This window comes from Littorina saxatilis, linkage group LG5 (assembly GCF_037325665.1).
Source record: "Littorina saxatilis isolate snail1 linkage group LG5, US_GU_Lsax_2.0, whole genome shotgun sequence".
Classification (NCBI taxonomy): domain Eukaryota; kingdom Metazoa; phylum Mollusca; class Gastropoda; order Littorinimorpha; family Littorinidae; genus Littorina; species Littorina saxatilis.
Genome location: NC_090249.1, coordinates 31887044 through 31907108, shown reverse-complemented (window position 1 = coordinate 31907108; position 20065 = coordinate 31887044). Strand labels below are relative to the sequence as shown.

Sequence of the window (20065 nt, the reverse complement as noted above, 5' to 3'; positions counted from 1 at the left end):
TCGTTTGTCCTGTGACATATATATATAATCACGTGACCCATAAACCCATCGCCTGTAATTAGATCATACTATTACCGCTTCAGTTCTGAGACATCCTGCTTGCTGGCGCGCGCGCAGAGAAAAAAATTCCCTCTTTATCTTCGCTTCTGATGCTCATCCTATTGTTGTTGGCACTCGGGTTTGTTTGTTTGTTTGCTTAACGCCCAGCCGACCACGAAGGGCCATATCAGGGCGGTGCTGCTTTTGACATATAACGTGCGCCACACACAAGACAGAAGTCGCAGCACAGACTTCATGTCTCACCCAGTCACATTATTCTGACACCTGACCAACCAGTCCTAGCACTAACCCCATAATGCCAGACGCCAGGCGGAGCAGCCACTAGATTGCCAATTTTAAAGTCTTAGGTATGACCCGGCCGGGGTTCGAACCCACGACCTCCCGATCACGGGGCGGACGCCTTACCACGAGGATTGGAACTCGGGTAACAGGGAGCGAAGGGCAGTGCCCCACCTAGTGATCGAGTGCCACAACCCAGACTTTTCCCTTAATATATACATAGGTTTTAAACATCGAACGCAGAAGAAGAAGAATACATAGGTTTTAAACTCCTGCTTCCGGATTATACAAAACACATTAAAACATGTATTAAACAATGGCGACTGGACGTGAGAGGGAACAATAAAGAGACCAAAAAGCAATGTACTCACGTTAAAATGACGAACACGGAACGAATAACAGCGACGTTTCGACCTAAGGGTCTTCTTTAGGCACAAAAACACAAAAATACACACACAAAAAAGAAGAAGAAAGACGATAGAACAAATGAAGAGAAGAATAACTGACAAAACAACTGCACTGCACAAACCAACAAATGACAAAGACACAACACTTCGAATTAACCTAAAATAAATCTCATAACAAAATAATTGTAATCATTTTTTTTTTTTACAGGAATGTATATGTTTCTGTGTTTGTTTTTGTTTTAATACAAAAAAAACCGTGATCAAATAATCAGAACTCTTTCAAAATATTCTGAATAAAATATATTAAATGCAATAACTTTTGGTTTTTTTTAATTCAAATAAATGTTTTAGTTTAACTGCATTTGAATAGAAACTGAATTCTGATGAAAGCAGTTACTGTAAAGTCATTTGAAGTCACATGATAAAAATCACATGGTTTAGTTGAGCAGACCAAAAAGTGCAGAGCTAAAATATGTGTATGAATCTGTGTGAAAATCCAGTCCGTTTGTCCACAGGGATGCTAGGAAGCAGTCAAATGGGGTCGCTCAATCTGCTCAAATCCAGTCAAATGGGGTCGCACGGGCCGACAAATGGGGACGTCCCCGTTTGTCGGAAGCGTCCCCATTTGACTGCTCTCCAGTGACAATCGTCCCCATTTGTCGGTAAAACCACCTACACACACACACACACACACACACACACACACACACACACTAAAATCACCACTGTAACTCTGGCACCGGTCTTGAACCACTTCACATCACCACTGTCACTGTGGCACCAACATTCTCAGTATATCTCACTCTGGCACCCCCACTCTCACTCTGGCATCACCACTGTCACTCTGGCACCACCATTCTCACTCTGGCACCCCCATTCTCACTCTGGCATGATCACTGTCACTCTGGCACCACCATTCTCACTCTGGCATCATCACTGTCACTCTCACTCTGGCATCATCACTGTCACTCTGGCACCACCATTCTTACTCTGGCACCCCCATTCTCACTCTGGCATCATCACTGTCACTCTGGCACCATCATTCTTACTCTGGCACCCCCATTCTCACTCTGGCATCATCACTGTCACTCTGGCACCACCATTCTCACTGAAGCATCATTACTGTCACCCTGGCACCACCGTTATCACTCTGGCACCCCCACTCTCACTCTGGCATCATCACTGTCACTCTGGCTCAACCATTATCACTCTGGCATCATCACTGTCACTCTGGCACCACCATTCTCACTCTGGCACCACCATTCTCACTCTAGCATTACCACTGTCACTCTGGCACCACCGTTATCACTCTGGCACCCCCACTCTCACTCTGGCATCACCACTGTCACTCGGGCACAACCATTCTCACTCTGGCATCATCACTGTCACTCTTGCCCAACCATTCTCACTCTGGCATCATCACTGTCACTCTGGCACAACCATTCTCACTCTGGCATCATCACTGTCACTCTTGCACAACCATTCTCACTCTGGCATCATCACTGTCACTCTGGCACAACCATTCTCACTCTAGCATCACCACTGTCGCTCTGGCACCACCGTTATCACTCTGGCATCATCACTGTCACTCTGGCACCACCGTTATCACTCTGGCACCCCCACTCTCACTCTGGCATCACCACTGTCACTCGGGCACAACCATTCTCACTCTGGCATCATCACTGTCACTCTTGCACAACCATTCTCACTCTGGCATCATCACTGTCACCACCATTCTTACTCTGGCACCACCATTTTCACTCTGGAATCCGCCTAGAACCACCATTCTCACTCTGGAATTACGCTATTGGCACTTCGTCTGGCACGGGTCTGAAACCAACAATTTTACTCCACATCTACACGTACAGACGAACACACACACATGCAGATCAAGCAGGTGCCAGTCTTGCAGCGCCGTTAGGATACACGTATATAGAAGAAAAAAACACACAAATAAATATCGACCAGTGGGATTCGAACCCATGCCTTGGGAGTTGACAGTGTTTGAATACTGTCGCTCTTATCCCCGCAGCCACTCTATCTGCTCGATTGAAAGTTTGAAGAAAATTAGTAAATATAAAGTTTTAACTGAGCGAATGTTCACTAAAGAAAAAAACCATGGATTAAACCGTGGACAGCAGATCGATTATAACATTTATTTTACTGCCCAGCTACCTGTGTTCGTGTTTGCGAAAGTTGGGCAGGGACATGAAACACACACACACACACACACACACACACACACACACACACACACACTCGTGTGTTTATTTGTAAGCCAACTCAATGTTTGCCTAACATTCGCATCCACGAATACAGACAACTTGTTAGTAAAATAAATGTTATAATCGCTCTGTTGTTCACGGTTTGATCCATTTTATTTTTCTCTACCTTTCGTTTTGTGAACATTCGCTCAGTTAAAACTTTATAATTTATATACTAATTTTCCTCTAACTTTCAGGCGAGCAAAGTGGCTACGGGGATAAGAGCGAGATGTCAGAGCGCGAGTGTTGGTGCCAGAGCGAGAGTGTTGGTGCCAGAGCGAGAGTGGTGGTGCTGGCTCGTTGGCAGAGTGAGAATGGAGATGTCAGTTGGTGCCGGAATGGGAAAGATGGTGCCGGACCCGTGCCACAGTATATCTATGTACTAGAGGAATACCCGGCTTCGCCGGGGTGAATCGCGAGACAGAGACAGACAGCGTGGCGGTTCACCACAATCACCCTTGAAGGTGAAGTCCTCTCAAACGGGATTGAGAATTTTAGAGCTTATTTCTAAGCCCTATATTATCTGTTATGGCTTCTCAAATGCCAGAACATACAGACAGACAAAAGCCGCCAGACCCCATCACAAACAGAACTCTACAATCCACAGGTGTTGCCTCCACACACACACACACACACACACACACACACACACACACACACACACACACACACACACACACACACACACACACACACACAGAAGCCGTATATATCTATCTATATATATAAATATATAGAGATAGATGACAGTGGATTTTTCGATAAATAGATTCGACCTTTGCACTTTTACAGTGAGGACAACTTACGGGCACATGCAAGGAAAGCCCACAACTTCTAAGGCGAACAACTCTGCAGAGTCTGCTGTGAAGGGCGACGGTAGTCTCCCTGTCACACTCGACCCCCTTTGAATGAACTTAGGTCCCTCCCAGGTGGAATGGGAACAGCACGAAAATGATTCAGTGGCCTGAACATTTCATGTCGAGTCCCATCGCTGTCGACGACGCCAAATGTAACCGAGTGCCAAAACACCACAATCACCTTTGAAGGCGAAGTCCACTCACACGGGATTGAGAATAACTGTTATGGCTTCTCGAAGGAAGGCCTGAACATACAGACACACCAAAGCCGCCAGACCACATCACAAACAGAACTCTACAATCCACAGGTGTTGCCCACACACAAACACACACACACACACACACAGAAGCCGTATATATATATGTATATCTATAGAAATTTATAATGAGAGCGCTGCTAAAAATGCCAAAATGTGCACTCGATCGCTTGTACTTTTAAAGAAAAGTTAAATATAGAATGACGTCAAGAGCGAGAATGCATAGAAATTACGTCATGAGCAATGGAGATCATCCTTTACTCTGTGTGTGTCTCCACCGCCTACATTCCAACAAGGAATTTTGAAAGCAGGGAGCACACTAGAGGTAATGGAAGAGGTGGGGGGAGGGGGTAAGAATTAGATCTAGAAAGAACTCTTCACAGACAGCCTACTGGAGAATCAAACTCTTTCGGAGCCGATTGCAACACTGAACAAGAATAACCCGAGGAGAGTTCCACAACCTCAATGGATTGGGAATTCCCCGTAAGTGCATTTAAGGGCATTCTCATAGAGTGCTGAACCTGAAAAGGTCCGTTTTTGTTTAGCCAAGATTGCTACCGGTTTCGAGCTGAGAAGCTCTCATCAGGCAGTCTCTTGGCATAAAACAGAGAAGAACTCTCAAACTTCTATGCAAAAGAGAAAACCACATTTCTGCGGTAGGCCCTCTGCATAGACGAGAATCTTTCTTTGATTCCCCTGCAACTATCAGTGAAGAGTATGAAAAAGAAATTTTGAAGTATCAGCAGCTGCTCTTGGTTGTTGAAGCAACAAAATAGAAATTTATAATGAGAGCGCTGCTAAAAATGCCAAAATGTGCACTCGATCGCTTGTACTTTTAAAGAAAAGTTAAATATAGAATGACGTCAAGAGCGAGAATGCATAGAAATTACGTCATGAGCAATGGAGATCATCCTTTACTCTGTGTGTGTCTCCACCGCCTACATTCCAACAAGGAATTTTGAAAGCAGGGAGCACACTAGAGGTAATGGAAGAGGTGGGGGGAGGGGGTAAGAATTAGATCTAGAAAGAACTCTTCACAGACAGCCTACTGGAGAATCAAACCCTTTCGGAGCCGATTGCAACACTGAACAAGAATAACCCGAGGAGAGTTCCACAACCTCAATGGATTGGGAATTCCCCGCAATTTTCTCCCCCCTTTCCTAACCTAGGTGGTGGGTTCAAGTGCTAGTCTTTCGGATGAGACGAAAAACCGAGGTCCCTTCGTGTACACTACATTGGGGTGTGCACGTTAAAGATCCCACGATTGACAAAAGGGTCTTTCCTGGCAAAATTGAAAAGGCATAGCTAAAAATGTCCACCAAATACCCGTGTGACTTGGAATAAAGGCCGTGAAAGGTGAATGCTCGCCCTAATAGGCTTGAGGTTTGCTGGCCGATGTGAATGCGTGATATATTGTGTAAAAAATTCCATCTCACACGGCAGAAATTAATATGTAAATCGCCGTGAGCTCTTGTGAGAAACGGCGATTAATAAATGTCCATTATTATTAAGTGCATTTAAGGGCATTCTCATAGAGTGCTGAACCTGAAAAGGTCCGTTTTTGTTTAGCCAAGACTGCTACCGGTTTCGAGCTGAGAAGCTCTCATCAGGCAGTCTCTTGGCATAAAACAGAGAAGAACTCTCAAACTTCTATGCAAAAGAGAAAACCACATTTCTGCGGTAGGCCCTCTGCATAGACGAGAATCTTTCTTTGATTCCCCTGCAACTATCAGTGAAGAGTATGAAAAAGAAATTTTGAAGTATCAGCAGCTGCTCTTGGTTGTTGAAGCAACAAAATAGAAATTTATAATGAGAGCGCTGCTAAAAATGCCAAAATGTGCACTCGATCGCTTGTACTTTTAAAGAAAAGTTAAATATAGAATGACGTCAAGAGCAAATATATAGAGATAGATGACAGTGAATTTTTCGCGTGACTATAAATTGATTCGACCTTTTCACTTTTACAGTAAGGACAACTTACGGGTGCAATCGTGACATTCTAAAAATAGTAACGTAGTAACGGGAATATGGATTGACGCCACACGAAGGAAGGGAGATAAACGCTGAAAACACTGGAGAAGATAAGGAAGAGTTACTGGGAATGGATCCAGAGAAAAACAGAGAAAAACCAAAATCGGTTCAGCACTGCGCGCTGAGAGCACGTGTTGAAATATCTCATCGATGAGGTTGTGTCCGGGGTGTAGCTGAATACGGTCTCCGAATTTGAAAAAGATCCACCGAGAACTTTGGCTTGGCATCGCGGACACACACACACACACACACACACACACACACACACACACACACACACACACACACACACACACACACACACACACAGACAGACAGACACAAGTCGTATATATATATATATATATATATATATACATATTTTATAGATGTGTGTGAGAGTGTGTGTGAGTGAGAGAGAGTGTGTGTGTGTGTGTGTGTGTGTGTGTGTGTGTGTGTGTGTGTGTGTGTGAGTGTGTGTGAGAGTGTGAGTGAGTGTGTGTGTGTGAGAGTGTGTGAGTGAGTGTGTGTGTGAGAGAGAGTGTGTGTGTGTGTGTGTGTGTGTGTGTGTGTGTGTGTCTGTGGGTGTGCGTGTGTATGTCTGCGTATGTGTGTGTGTGTACGCTCTTGTGTGCGTGTGTGCGTTTGAGGTTTGATTGTATGTATGTCTTGTTCTGTATTTCTGCTTCAAGGTATGCTTGTGTCTCTGTCTGTCTGCTTCAAGGTATGCTTGTGTCTCTGTCTGTCTGCTTCAAGGTATGCTTGTGTCTCTGTCTGTTTCTGTCTGTCTGCTTCAAGGTATGCTTGTCTATCTGTTTTGTTTTCTTTTTCTGCTTCAAGATATGCTTGTGTCCCTGTCTTTTTCTATCCGTCTGCTTCAAGATACGCTTGTGTCCCTGTCTTTTTCTATCCGTCTGCTTCAAAGTATGATTGTGTCTATGTCTTTCTCTGTCTGTCTTTCTCCTGCAAGGTATGCTTGTGTCTCTGTCTTTCTTCTTCAAGGTATACTTGTGTCTCTGTTTTGTTCTCTTTTTCTGCTTCAAGATATGACTGTGTCTCTGTCTTTTTTTCTGTCTTTGTGCTTCTATGTATGCTTGTGTCTCTGTCTTTCTGCTTCAATGTATAATTGTGTCTCACATACACACACATACACACACATACACGCCCACACACACACACACATGCACACACACACACACACACAGACGCACACACACACTCACACACACACACGCGCGCGCGCGCGCGCGCGCGCACCCTACCCATTACCCTTTCATAAAATCCAAACGGAAAGAATTTTAGAAAAAAAATGTTACTCTCCTGGCTAAAATTGCCAGAATCGAGCCAAGTTAAGAATCACGGCATCAAAGTGCACAAAGTTAGAACGTGTACTTCCTGGTATAAGCTGTGCTCTAAACTTGAACTGCGCCGAACATTTTGCACAAAAATAGCCAAGATTTAAAGTGCACGCGCTTTTCATGATCATGCAGGCTTTTCTTGCTGCTGTAGGTCTTGGAACAATGTTCACAAGCGGTACGAGCATTTATTGCTATACACCTGTGCCTTTTGGGGTTGACATTACTCTTGTCAGCAAATTTCATTTTGCATTGAAAACAAGAGTATGGCTTGGTTTTCAGATGGACAGCGTTTGTATGTGCGTGCAAATGAGATGCCTCTCTAAAGTGCTTGTGGCAGATTTGGCACAAAAACTACAATTGTCTTCATGGTGCAGTCTCATGTGTCTTGTTAGAGCTCTGGTGTTACCGTAGCTCTTTCCACAATGCGGGCAAATATGTTCAGTACGTTCCGGTTGTGGCCACTTAGGGGTTGACGTCAGTGGCAGACCAGCACTTGTCCTTGAGACAACCTCAAGCTCACTGCTGACATCCAGAAAACCATCCAGTGTAACAGCTGACACCTCCATCTGTTGAGAAAATCTCCCCAAAAGCGTTAAATATGGCTACACGATATGCGAATCTCAGCTGAGAAGGGGGACCAGCGCAGAACACTTTCAGTCGACATGAGGTACCAGCTCGGAACACATGGGTGTCCAGCGCGGAACAAAACTCGACTGACATCGGTTTTGGTTTTACTTCTCGTGCCTCAACGCCTTGAAGCAAGGTCGGGAAAATACATCAGCATAACAGCAAGAAACTATGGAACAAACTTATGATACAGAAAAGCTATAAAATGATAACGTTGCTTATCATTTCTTCATTTTGATCAGCTTTTGTGCCCAAAAAGCGACATTCCGCAAGTATTTCCAGCCGATGCGGGTCAAATAATAAACCTAGTCAGATAAAAAAAAAAAAAACCATTAACAAAACCAGCATTAGACAGAACTTTAGCGTGTTAAATTCATAGCTCATAATTTGGAGGCATTTAAGTCTCCAAATTTGTAGAACCTGCACTTGTAATCATAACAAGTCATTTTAGATCCCTTTGAAGTTACGGAATAAACTCCGATGAACTGTACGAATGCATTTCGTTTACATGGGTCAAAGAAGGAATTATCCGTATGATCGGACAAGGGAGACAACTCTTTCGTGTAAATGATGTCCCATGGTTGACAACGTACGCCATTTTCGGTGCATTTTCGTCGATTGAACAACCAAATTAATTAATTATGCTTAAGTTTGAAGCTCAATCCGTCAATTAATTTCACGACAAATGTTCTTTGGCTTGCTTACATGGACTTGTATCAAAAATAAGTAAAGAATGTCACTGGATTCTGAGCTATGAATTTAACACGCTAAAGTTCAAGATTACCAAAATTAGGTTAGTGATAAAAGCATCCGTTTCCGGATATGAGTTTTTTGGAAGACATAGTTTGTACTTTAGTGCAGACACTTACGTTTGATTGACACCGGTACCAGCTGAAAACGAGAGTAACAAAGGTTCCAGCTGAAATAAGGCGGAACACAGTCCCCGGTGTGAGTATTGCCGCCAGGTTTTCTGCCTAGCGCGTCTTGTCTTGGTCAGGATACGAGAGTTGGAAAGACAACTTTGTTACCCTCGTACTGAGTTGATTATAATCGTTATTTACCTAATTCCGAGGCTACAGATCTCTGGTTCAACCTGCTTTTGGGAAGATGAGAGAGAGAGAGAGAGAGAGAGAGAGAGAGAGAGAGAGAGAGAGACTGAAACAGAGACAGAGAGAGACAGAGACAGAGAGAGAGAGAGAGGGAGGGGGAGGGATGGAGAGAACGAAAGAGGAAAGAGAGAGAGAGAGAGAGGGAGGGAGGGAGGGAGGGGGGATGGAGAGAACGAAAGAGGAAAGAGAGAGAGACAGAGAGAGAGAGCCCGAAAGAGAGGGAGGGAGGGGGGATGGAGAGAACGAAAGAGGAAAGAGAGAGAGACACACAGAGAGAGTCCGAGAGAGAGAGAGAGAGAGAGAGACGGAGAGAGAGAGACGGAGAGAGAGAGAGAGAGAGAGAGAGAGAGAGAGAGAGAGAGAGATCAAATCAAATCAAATCAAATTTTATTTTTCGAGGGTTGTGGCATAAGCAATACAACGAGCTTTTTTTCAACCAGCCCTCGCCCAGAGAGGGGACTAATCTAATCACATATTTACACGGATATTAACGTAGAAAAAAAGGTAGAGAGAAAGAGAGAGAGAGAGAGAGTCCGAGAGAGAGAGAGAGAGAGAGAGAGAGGGAGGGAGGGGGGTGAATGGAGAGAACGAAAGAGGAAAGAGAGAGAGACAGCGAGAGAGAGAGACAGCGAGAGAGAGTCCGAGAGGGGAAGTAATACGAAGTACTGTTGTTTCTAACTGCCTCCCCTATTAGGCTCCCTTCGTACAGGACCGCTCGTACACCAGCTCAGTTGCACGCACAGACAATGCCTTTTACACGTGCGCGCGCGCGTACGCACGCAAACACACAGAAACAGACACACACACGCACGCACGCACGCAAGCACGGACACACACACACGCACACACACACACACACACACACAGGGTCACACATACACACACACACACACACACGCACACACACACACACCTCAAGTTATAAGTTCACTTGACCTGAAAACTCTTGTCGACTACCAACTGAACTAGTCGATAAGCACTTTATGAAGTGTGTCATTCTTTCTTTTTAAGTCTTTTTTCTGTTGTACAAAAACGTGTGGCCACTGAAAGACAATTCAAGGATTCAGCATGTTCTGGCATGACAATCTACGTACTGGAACAAGCATTCTGACGCCAGTCAGCTGTTGCGGCCAAAACTCAAAAACTGTGTGTAAAAAAAAGTTCTACTCGATAAGACAAAACCTGATCTAAGTCTGTGTCATGAAACTCAACTATGCAAGTAGGCTGGTGGCACCTTTAAACTCGAAACTCTACAGAGACTGATAACGCCAGACCAATATATTTGACACAAATACCCACATACCAGTTAGTCTTCGGGCAGAAAATTCTGACGAATTGCAACACAATTAAGAATGCTGCAGCTGAAGATGCTGGTTTTGTTTTTCATGGTGGTGTCATCGGTATTCCGGTGTAGTGCCACGGCTGACCAGCGTGACTTCACAGACGCATTTTATTACGGCGTCTTGCCCGATAGTTTTACCTGGGGTGTGTCCACTGCCGCATATCAGATTGAAGGAGCTTGGAATGAGGATGGTATGCGTGCATAGGCATTTTTGCTTCTAATAGTGTGCTTTGTACTTACGCGCACGCACCTGTGTGTGTGTGTGTGTCTGTGTGTGTGTGTGTGTCTCTGTCTCTGTGTCTGTGTGTGTGTGTGTGTGTCTGTGTGTGTGTGTGTGTCTCTGTCTCTGTGTCTGGACGTCTGTGTATGTCTGTGTGTCTGTTGATGAGTCTGTGGGTGTCTGTATGTGTTTGAATATAGAATATATAGAATAGAATAGAATTTATTGTCATCAACCCTTAAGGATATTGACACAAGTTGTACAATAACTGAATGGATAAATAATGTACAAATTATTTCATTCAATATTGAAACAATTAAAAACAAAGGCTCCAAGCAATTTTTGAATTTTTTCGTCTTTTTTAAATAACAGATCGCTTGGTTTCCTTAAGTCACAGTTTGATACTTCTTCTTCTACTAACTTTTTTCTAATATTGTTAAATTTCTTGCAATTGTCTAGAAAATGTAGCTCATCTTCAATTACATTACATGTATTACAGAGGCGACTCTCTCGCAATATTCCTCTATGACGCCCAGTCTCAATTTTTAAAGAATGTGTGCTTGTTCTTAATTTTGCTAGAGCTTTTCTATGATTTATATTTGAAATATAAATTAAATAGGCTTGTATTGTGTATCGTTCTGTAATTAGTGAATAAAACTCAAGTCTTGAACATTTTTCAGATTTTTTGTTTTTCCAAAATAAAACGTATTCATTCATAATTTTTTGTTGTATAGCAAATTGTAATTTATTAGCATTAAATGTAAATTGGTTTTTCCAAACATGCTCAAATCCTACAAGTGATAATAATTGTTTAATAAATTGCAACCATGGACTTGTTTTAGAGCTAGATATCATCAAACTGTATAAATGATGTAATAAAGACTGTTGATTTGAATCTAAGATATGTCCCCAAAATCCTATGACTTGTGATATCATCTTTATACTTAGTGGAAATCTTCCCAACTCTCCTAAAACTGGAAGCCACATTGCTTTCTTGTGTACTCCTAAAATAAATCTACAAAATTTTATATGTGTAGATTCACTTGGACATTTATTTGATAAGCAATTCTCAAAAACTGAATGAAGATTTGAGATATCTTTCTTGCTAGTAAAATTATATGGAAACCATATATGTTTGTGTGTGTGTGTGTGTGTGTGTGTGTGTCTCCGTGAGTGTGTGTGGTTTACTTTGTGTGTGTGTGTGTAGGTGTGTGTGTGTGTGTGTGTGTGTGTGTGTGTGTGTGTGTGTGTGTGTGTGTAGGTGTGTGTTTGTGTGTGTTTCTTTTCTGTATTTCTTCTTTCGTTATATATATATATATATATATATATTTTTTTTTTTATTCGACCAAATTTAGACATTTGACACAGCTGGTGACTGTCATTTTTTTTAAAGTCGATAGCTTGCACTGTCACGTATGACAGTCACTGTCTCGTGGATCTGTGTCAAATGCCATATTGTGGTCACAATATAAAATAGTTTACGTATAATGCCTGAAACGAGCGTTATCTTAGGTCGCATTCCATATCTGACTTTTTAGACTGGAGAGAAGTCTGCATTACAGCAACTTGGAGTATTTTGGTATTGAGGCTATAACAAGACTATGAATCAGACTTCTTTGTTTGCAGTGTTCAGTTCTGATGCTACATGCTTTCCCACCAAGAAAACAGTAACCAACCTGTATTAAAAGAACATTGAGATAAAAATAACAACACCATTCTAACATGTAACATAGACAAATCATGCAACTAACTCTTTGGTTCAATGCTCTAACGAAAGGACGAAACGATAACCGAATGCACCAGTATACAAGCCACATGGAAAATGCATAATGAGCAAAGACAACTGTGCAACCACTGCTTGTAATATGTTCTTTGTTCTATGATGGGCGTAACTCGTGAAGAGAGAGCGAGAGACAGAGAGAGAGAGAAAGAGAGAGAGAGAGAGAGAGAGAGAGAGAGAGAGAGAGAGAGAGAGAGAGAGACGGAGAGAGTGAGACAGACAGACAGACAGAGACTGAGAGAGAGAGACAATGACAATGACAATGACAAATCTTTATTTTTCGAGGGTGACAAGAATAAGCATAGATATGCTTTTTTGCATCTGGCCCTCGCCCTAAAGAGGGACTAAACTATTTTACTATAACTATGACTAGGGAAAAAGGTTACATAAAAACATTAATGGTAGAACATATAAGTTTATGTACATGAAGCGCATTATGTAGAAGCATTGTAGATCATAAGGTAGTGTTCAAAATTGGGTGTAAAGCAATGAAGATAAACGGAAAGTAGCCCAACAATACATTAGCTCAGCAAAACAATGTATTACAGAGCCAAATCTTCGTGATTTTGTCACAATAAACCATAATTCCGATAATGAACAACTGTATACAAAGAAAACATACCAATCAAGTTTATTTGTTCATAGAGTTCATTAAATGGAAAGAATATTTGGTTCTAAAAGAATCCGTGTTGGTGGATTGCCGCAGGGCGTCCGGAAGAGCGTTCCAGAGGCTGCTTCCTGAATAAACAAGACTTGATTTAAATAGGTCTATCCTAGGAAGAGGAGTGTTTAGTTTTATAAAGTGGTGCGAATTCTTCAAAGAGAACTTTGAGCAAATGGTTTCGGGTGCATTTTCTGTCATAATTTTATGCATCATTATTCCTTTGTTGTAATTCATTCTTGACTTTAGAGGTAGGACCCCTATGTTGATGTAGTCTGAGTCGGTGAGAGTAGTCTGTTTGAGTAATACTACTTTTAGCGCTCTTTTGTGTAATCTGCTGAGTAGCTTTAGGGAATTATCACTTGCAGAGTCCCATAGAGTGGATGCGTAATCAATAAGAGACTGAATATGAGCAGTGAAAAATAACTTCCTGGCTTGACAATTAAGGAAGTGTTTAATTCTAGATAAGAGGTACACTTTCTTTGACACTAATTTACTAAGTTGTTCAATGTGAGTTGACCAAGACAGGTTGCTATCGATGTGGACACCTAGAACTTTGTGATGGTCGACTTTTTCCACTATATTGCCGTCAATCATTAAATCGGGACCAGTTGAGGTAAAAGAGAGAGAGAGAGAGAGAGAGAGAGAGAGAGAGAGAGAGAGAGAGAGAGAGAGAGAGAGAGAGAGAGGAGGGAGGGAGGGAGGGAGGGGAGGTATTACACACCGCTACGACCGAAGAGAAGTTAAAAATAAATTCCTGTTGTGCAGCGGGATAAAGTATTCCCTCATACCTCGGAGAGATACCTTCACTCGCTCGCAGGGACGTCACGTGACATTTTAGATGGTGGAACAGAATGCTGTCGCTTATCGGCACTGGGTGCAGTGCCTTTGTAGTGCACTACTTGCACTACAACGGCACTGGGTCCAGTACCCGCTCCGGCATCGAAGCATTTTCCACTAAAAAGTGCACAAAATTTGACCTATTTCGTCGCCTATAGAGGACGGAAAGAATGTCATTTCAATGGTGTGATAACATTCTTTCCGTCACGTGACGTCGCTGCGAGCGAGTGAAGGTATATCTCCGAGGTATGAGGGAATACTTTAACCCGCTGCACAACAGGAATTTATTCTTAACTTAGCTTCGGTCGAACCGGTGTGCAATGGGTGGAGGGGGAGAGAGAGAGAGAGAGAGAGAGAGAGAGAGAGAGAGAGAGAGAGAGAGAGAGAGAGAGAGAGAGAGAGAGAGAGAGAGAGAGAGAGAGAGAGAGAGAGAGAGAGAGAGAGAGACTCAATTTACCGAGACCGAAACTCTGTTATTCAGGCCTATGTGTATAATTTGTTTGAAGGTAAGAGTGAACACATCTGGGACAGGTTTTGCCATGAAGGCGGCCATGTTGACAGGAACCATACTGGTGACGTGGCGTGTGACAGCTACCACAAATGGAGAGATGACATCACAATCCTCAAGGAGTTAGGGGTACGTATCGCAAACATTTTAATTAAAAATATGCTGGACACAACAAAGTGAATGGCAGCAATAACTTTGCTGATTTTGTCGTTATGTTGTTGCTGTCTGGAATAGACGGGTTCTGATTAGTGTGCGATGCTCATGTTGCGGCCAGCTCGCTTGATTTTAAGGAGGCAGTACTACCTAAGATTTTGAAAAAAATCTCTTTTTTACACTCTATCATGTGTTTATTTTATTTGGATGCAGAAATGCCCCAATTTTGTCATACAGTTTGAATTTTTTGTCTAAGTGCTATACTTTTTGAGATATTTAGGGTCAAACAGGGGGTATCTGACCTCAAAATGTCCAAAATATCACAAGAATTGCAACTCAACTATGCTTAGCGCACACATGAAATAATAGGTACTCCCTCAGATACAGTGCCAGATGATGTGATTGTCAATTCTGTGCCAGTAGAAAACAGAATAGTTGACATGACACTCCCTAGTGACAGTATTTCGAAACAGTTGTTGTGTACATTTTGAAATTCTCATTTTGACGCGTTTGAAATGTTTGCAAAATTTCAATTATTTTTATGGTTCTCGATTGATATTTTTGAAACTATCATAGATACAGTGGGGTTATTTTGCACAGTTATGTTTCAAAGCATTCTTTGGAAGTTAAACCTCTAATCTCGGCCTTAGGTATATCATAGCTCAGCTTACAGTGATTGCAAAGTGAAAATTGTACCCTAATATTTCATTAAAATTCAGAAAAGCGTATAACATAATTATTTAACCATAAACACTTTCTTGGAGGTTTAGCTTCCCAAGAAACCAGTTCCGTTTAATATTGTGAAGTACCAAAGTCCAGTAACTGTTCATTGTGTGTTAATCCTTCTAGAACCACACACACTGTAGTAGCTGTGCCCTTGAAGGTATTTTCTTATGATTTATTTTTCATACATCAATAAACTAATTCTTGCAAAATGTATTTATTGTATCTTAATATTGACCGGCACGGTTTGACCGGCACAGTTGGCCTAGTGGTAAGGCGTCCGCCCCGTGATCGGGAGTTCGTGGGTTCGAACCCCGGCCGGGTCATACCTAAGACTTTAAAATTGGCAATCTAGTGGCTGCTCCGCCTGGCGTCTGGCATTATGGGGTTAGTGCTAGGACTGGTTGGTCCGGTGTCAGAATAATGTGACTGGGTGAGACATGAAGCCTGTGCTGCGACTTCTGTCTTGTGTGTGGCGCACGTTAAATGTCAAAGCAGCACCGCCCTGATATGGCCCTTCGTGGTCGGCTGGGCGTTAAACAAACAAACAAACACAATCTTAATATTGAATGTATGATCTGGATTGGATTGGATTGGATTGGATAAGATTTACAGTTCAGTGAGGTTACCCTCATGGAAATTCGGGCTGCTTTCTCCCCGGGGAAAGCGAGCTGCCATACATACGGCGCTACCCATATTTTTTTTCCTGCATGCGTGTATTCATGTTTCCTGAGACTTAATGCCGTGTGAGATGGAATTTTTTTTTATACTTTATTCCAAGTCCCACGGGTATTTGATGGACATTTTTATCTATGCCTATACAATTTTGCCAGGAAAGACCCTTTTGTCAATCGTGGGATCTTTAACGTGCACACCCCAATGTAGTGTACACGAAGGGACCTCGGTTTTTCGTCTCATCCGAAAGACTAGCACTTGAACCCACCACCTAGGTTAGGAAAGGGGGGGAGAAAATTGCTGCCTGACCCAGGCCTGAACACGCAACCTCTCGCTTCCGAGCGCAAGTGCGTTACCACTCGGCCACCCAGTCCCTGACTTGTGACCAAACTTTATGGAAATTGAATAATATTCAGGCAACATGGTACTGTGTTTGCAGGTGAAGCACTACCGGTTCTCTCTGTCGTGGTCTCGCATCGTGCCAGACCCGACGACAGGTGTGGTCAACCAGGCAGGTGTGGACTTCTACCTCAACTTGATCACCGCTGTCAAACAGGCCGGCATTGAGCCCTTGGTCACTCTCTTTCACTGGGACCTGCCACAGGTATAACACAAGTTCCTACTTTTTTTTTTAAATGAACAGAAAGACAGGGATAGGACAGTTTCTCACGTTAAACAGAAGTTGAATTTCAAAAAGAAAAAAAAGGAATAAGAATGTCAAGGATAGGGACATTTCTCAGAAAGATTCTAAGAAGAGCCTGTATGTGAAGATTAGTTAGAGTCTCTGAAACGTTGCTTGTTAATTTGTTTGTTTATACAGCTGTATAGCCGTTACTTTGTTGCTTTGTGAGGATGTTACTCTGGCACCACCATTTTCACTCTGGGATCCGTCTGCAACCACCATTCTCACTCTAGAATTACGCTATTGGCTCTTCGTCTGGCACCAACAATTTTACTCCACATCTACACGCACAGACGAACACACACGAACACACACACATGCAGGTGCAGGTACCAGTCTTGCAGCGCTGTTAGGATACACGTATAGACAAATAAACACACAAATAAAGATCGACCAGAGTGGGATTCGAACCCACGCATTAGGAGTTGACAGTGTTTGAATACTGTCGCTCTTATCCCCGCAGCCACTCTGCTCGCTTGAAAGTTAAAGGAAAATTAGTAAATATAAAGTTTTAACTGAGCGAATGTTCACTAAAGAAAGAAAAACAAGTCGCGTAAGGCGAAAATACAACATTTAGTCAAGTAGCTGTCGAACTCACAGAATGAAACTGAACGCAATGCAACGCAGCAAGACCGTATACTCGTAGCATCGTCAGTCCACCGCTCACGGCAAAGGCAGTGAAATTGACAAGAAGAGCGGGGTAGTAGTTGCGCTGAGAAGGATAGCACGCTTTTCTGTACATTTTTTCGTTTTAACTTTCTGAGCGTGTTTTTAATCCAAACATATCATATCTATATGGTTTTGGAATCAGGAACCGACAAGGAATAAGATGAAAGTGGTTTTTTTTTTTTTTTTCATTTTTTTTTTTTTCATTTTATTTCCTTTATATACACATAGACACAGCATAACATACATCCTACACCGAGTTTATCAACAAAGCGCATACACACGTACATACCTAGACAAGACACAGACATAGACAGTAGGGTGGGTTGTTGAAAAGACAGGGGATATGGAAAGGGGGGGGGGGAACTGAGGTTGTTGGGGGGGAGGGTGGGGGGTAACTGAGGTTGGGGGAGGGGAGGGGGGTAGTTGGGGGCGATGGTCACAATTTAGCCTCCAAGTATACATGGGGTTTAATTATCGGCATAAAAGTACTGTATAACCTGTTATGAGTAAATGGGTCAGGGAGTATCACATTCAAAAATGTTCATACGAAATCAATCAATACAATTATCCTATAGCATCAATGAAAAAAGTGTCTATATAAACACCACTCTTTTTCAAATTTACCATAATAATTATTTACACTAGCATTATACTTTTCGATCAAAAACCTTTGTTTGACAATTTTCACAAAAACATTTAGTGTTGGGACTGTCTTATTTAATTTGGCTCCAAATATACTTTGTTTGGCAAGGAGAATAAACAAATCAAAAATAGCATCCGTATGAAAGTTGTCTACATACCCTAAAATGACAAGCTCTTTTGACAAATTCAAATTACTGCAATGTGTGAAATTTTGACATAACCATTCTGTGAAATCAGACCAAAAAAGTTTAACTCTTGTGCACTCCCAAAACAAATGTTCTAAGGTTTCCTCTTCCTGTGTGCAAAAGCTACATAGTGATGTGTCAGAAATTTTCATCAAAAATAACAGGCGTTGAGTGGGAAAAATTCTATGTAGTATTCTATATTGGAACCACCTTAGGTATGTGTCTTGTGTAGTTTGCCTTATTGTCAGAAATACCTTTCCAACATTTACATCAAAGTTCAATAAATTAGCCCATTTTTCCATGAAAGTGTTTTTAAATTGATTTCGAAAATTTAATTTTGAAAATAATTTTTATATATTTAATTTCCAGAGCTTGTTTTTAATCCAAATATAACATATTTATATGTTTTTGGAATCAGCAAATGATTTAGAATAAGATGAACGTAAATTTGGATCGTTTTATAAAATAAATATTTTCTTTACAATTTTCAGATTTTTAATGACCAAAGTCATCAATTAATTTTTAAGCCACCAAGCTGAAATGCAATACCGAAGTCTGGGCTTTGTCGAACATTACTTGACCAAAATTTCAACCAGTTTGGGTGAAAAATGAGGGCGTGACAGTGCCGCCTCAACTTTCACGAAAAGCCGGATATGACGTCATCAAAGACATTTATCAAAAAAATGAAAAAAACTTATGGGGATATCATACCCAGGAACTCTCATGTCAAATTTCATAAAGATCGGTCCAGTAGTTTGGTCTGAATCGCTCTACACGCACGCACGCACACACACACACACACACACACACACACACACACACGCACACACACACACATACACCACGACCCTCGTCTCGATTCCCCCCTCTATGTTAAAACATTTAGTCATAACTTGACTAAATGTAAAAATGGATCAAACCGTGGACAGCAGATCGATTATAACATTTATTTCACTGCCCAGCTACCTGTGTTCGTGTTTGCGAAAGTTGGGCAGGGACATTAAACACACACAAACACACACACATACTCACATACACACACACACACACACACACACACACACACACACACACACACACACACAAACACACACACATACTCACATACACACACACACACACACACACACACACACACACACACACACACAAACACAAACACACACACGCGCGCACACACACGTACGCACGCATGCACACCCACACGTACGCACACACATATACACACACACACAGACACACACACACACACAAACTCTCTCTCACTCTCACACACACACACACACACACACACACACACACACACACACACACACACACACGTGTGTTTATTTATGAAAGTTGAAGCGTCAAATTGGTTGACATTTTGGTCAAATAATCTTCGACGAAGCCCGGACTTTGGTATTGCATTTCAGTTTGGAGGCGTAACAATTAATTAATGAGTTTGCTCATTAAGGGGGGACAGGGTAGGCAAGCACTTTTTTTTTTAATTTTGGAAACAGCTTGCTGCTTGTTTGATTTTTGCAAGCAGAATAACCTAATTAAGGGAAACCATTTTAAATTTTGAGTGAAAAGCAATTTTTTGGGGTTTTATTCACCAAAATGTGAGAAAAACGTTATAAAATGTGCTTTTTTTAAAATGTTGCAGTTTGTGAACCAGTGCATGTTTTGATCCAATTTTTCTTCTTTGCAGCAATATGTGTGTGTTTAATAATTCTGTGTATCGAAAAGCATTTCTAAGCAATATATTATTTTAA

General features: G+C 42.0%; 1 protein-coding gene across 1 annotated transcript in view; it reads left to right on the top strand.

Moving 5' to 3' along the window:
* The first annotated feature begins 10515 nt into the window (after positions 1-10515).
* The window catches only part of LOC138965940 (lactase/phlorizin hydrolase-like), a 30812-nt gene continuing 21262 nt past the window's right edge, over positions 10516-20065 (top strand). The window contains exons 1-3 of the mRNA XM_070338022.1: positions 10516-10761; positions 14578-14708; positions 16570-16734. Coding sequence (XP_070194123.1) covers positions 10581-10761; positions 14578-14708; positions 16570-16734 — 477 coding nt within the window. The 5' untranslated portion in view covers positions 10516-10580. The remainder of the gene's footprint in view (positions 10762-14577; positions 14709-16569; positions 16735-20065) is intronic.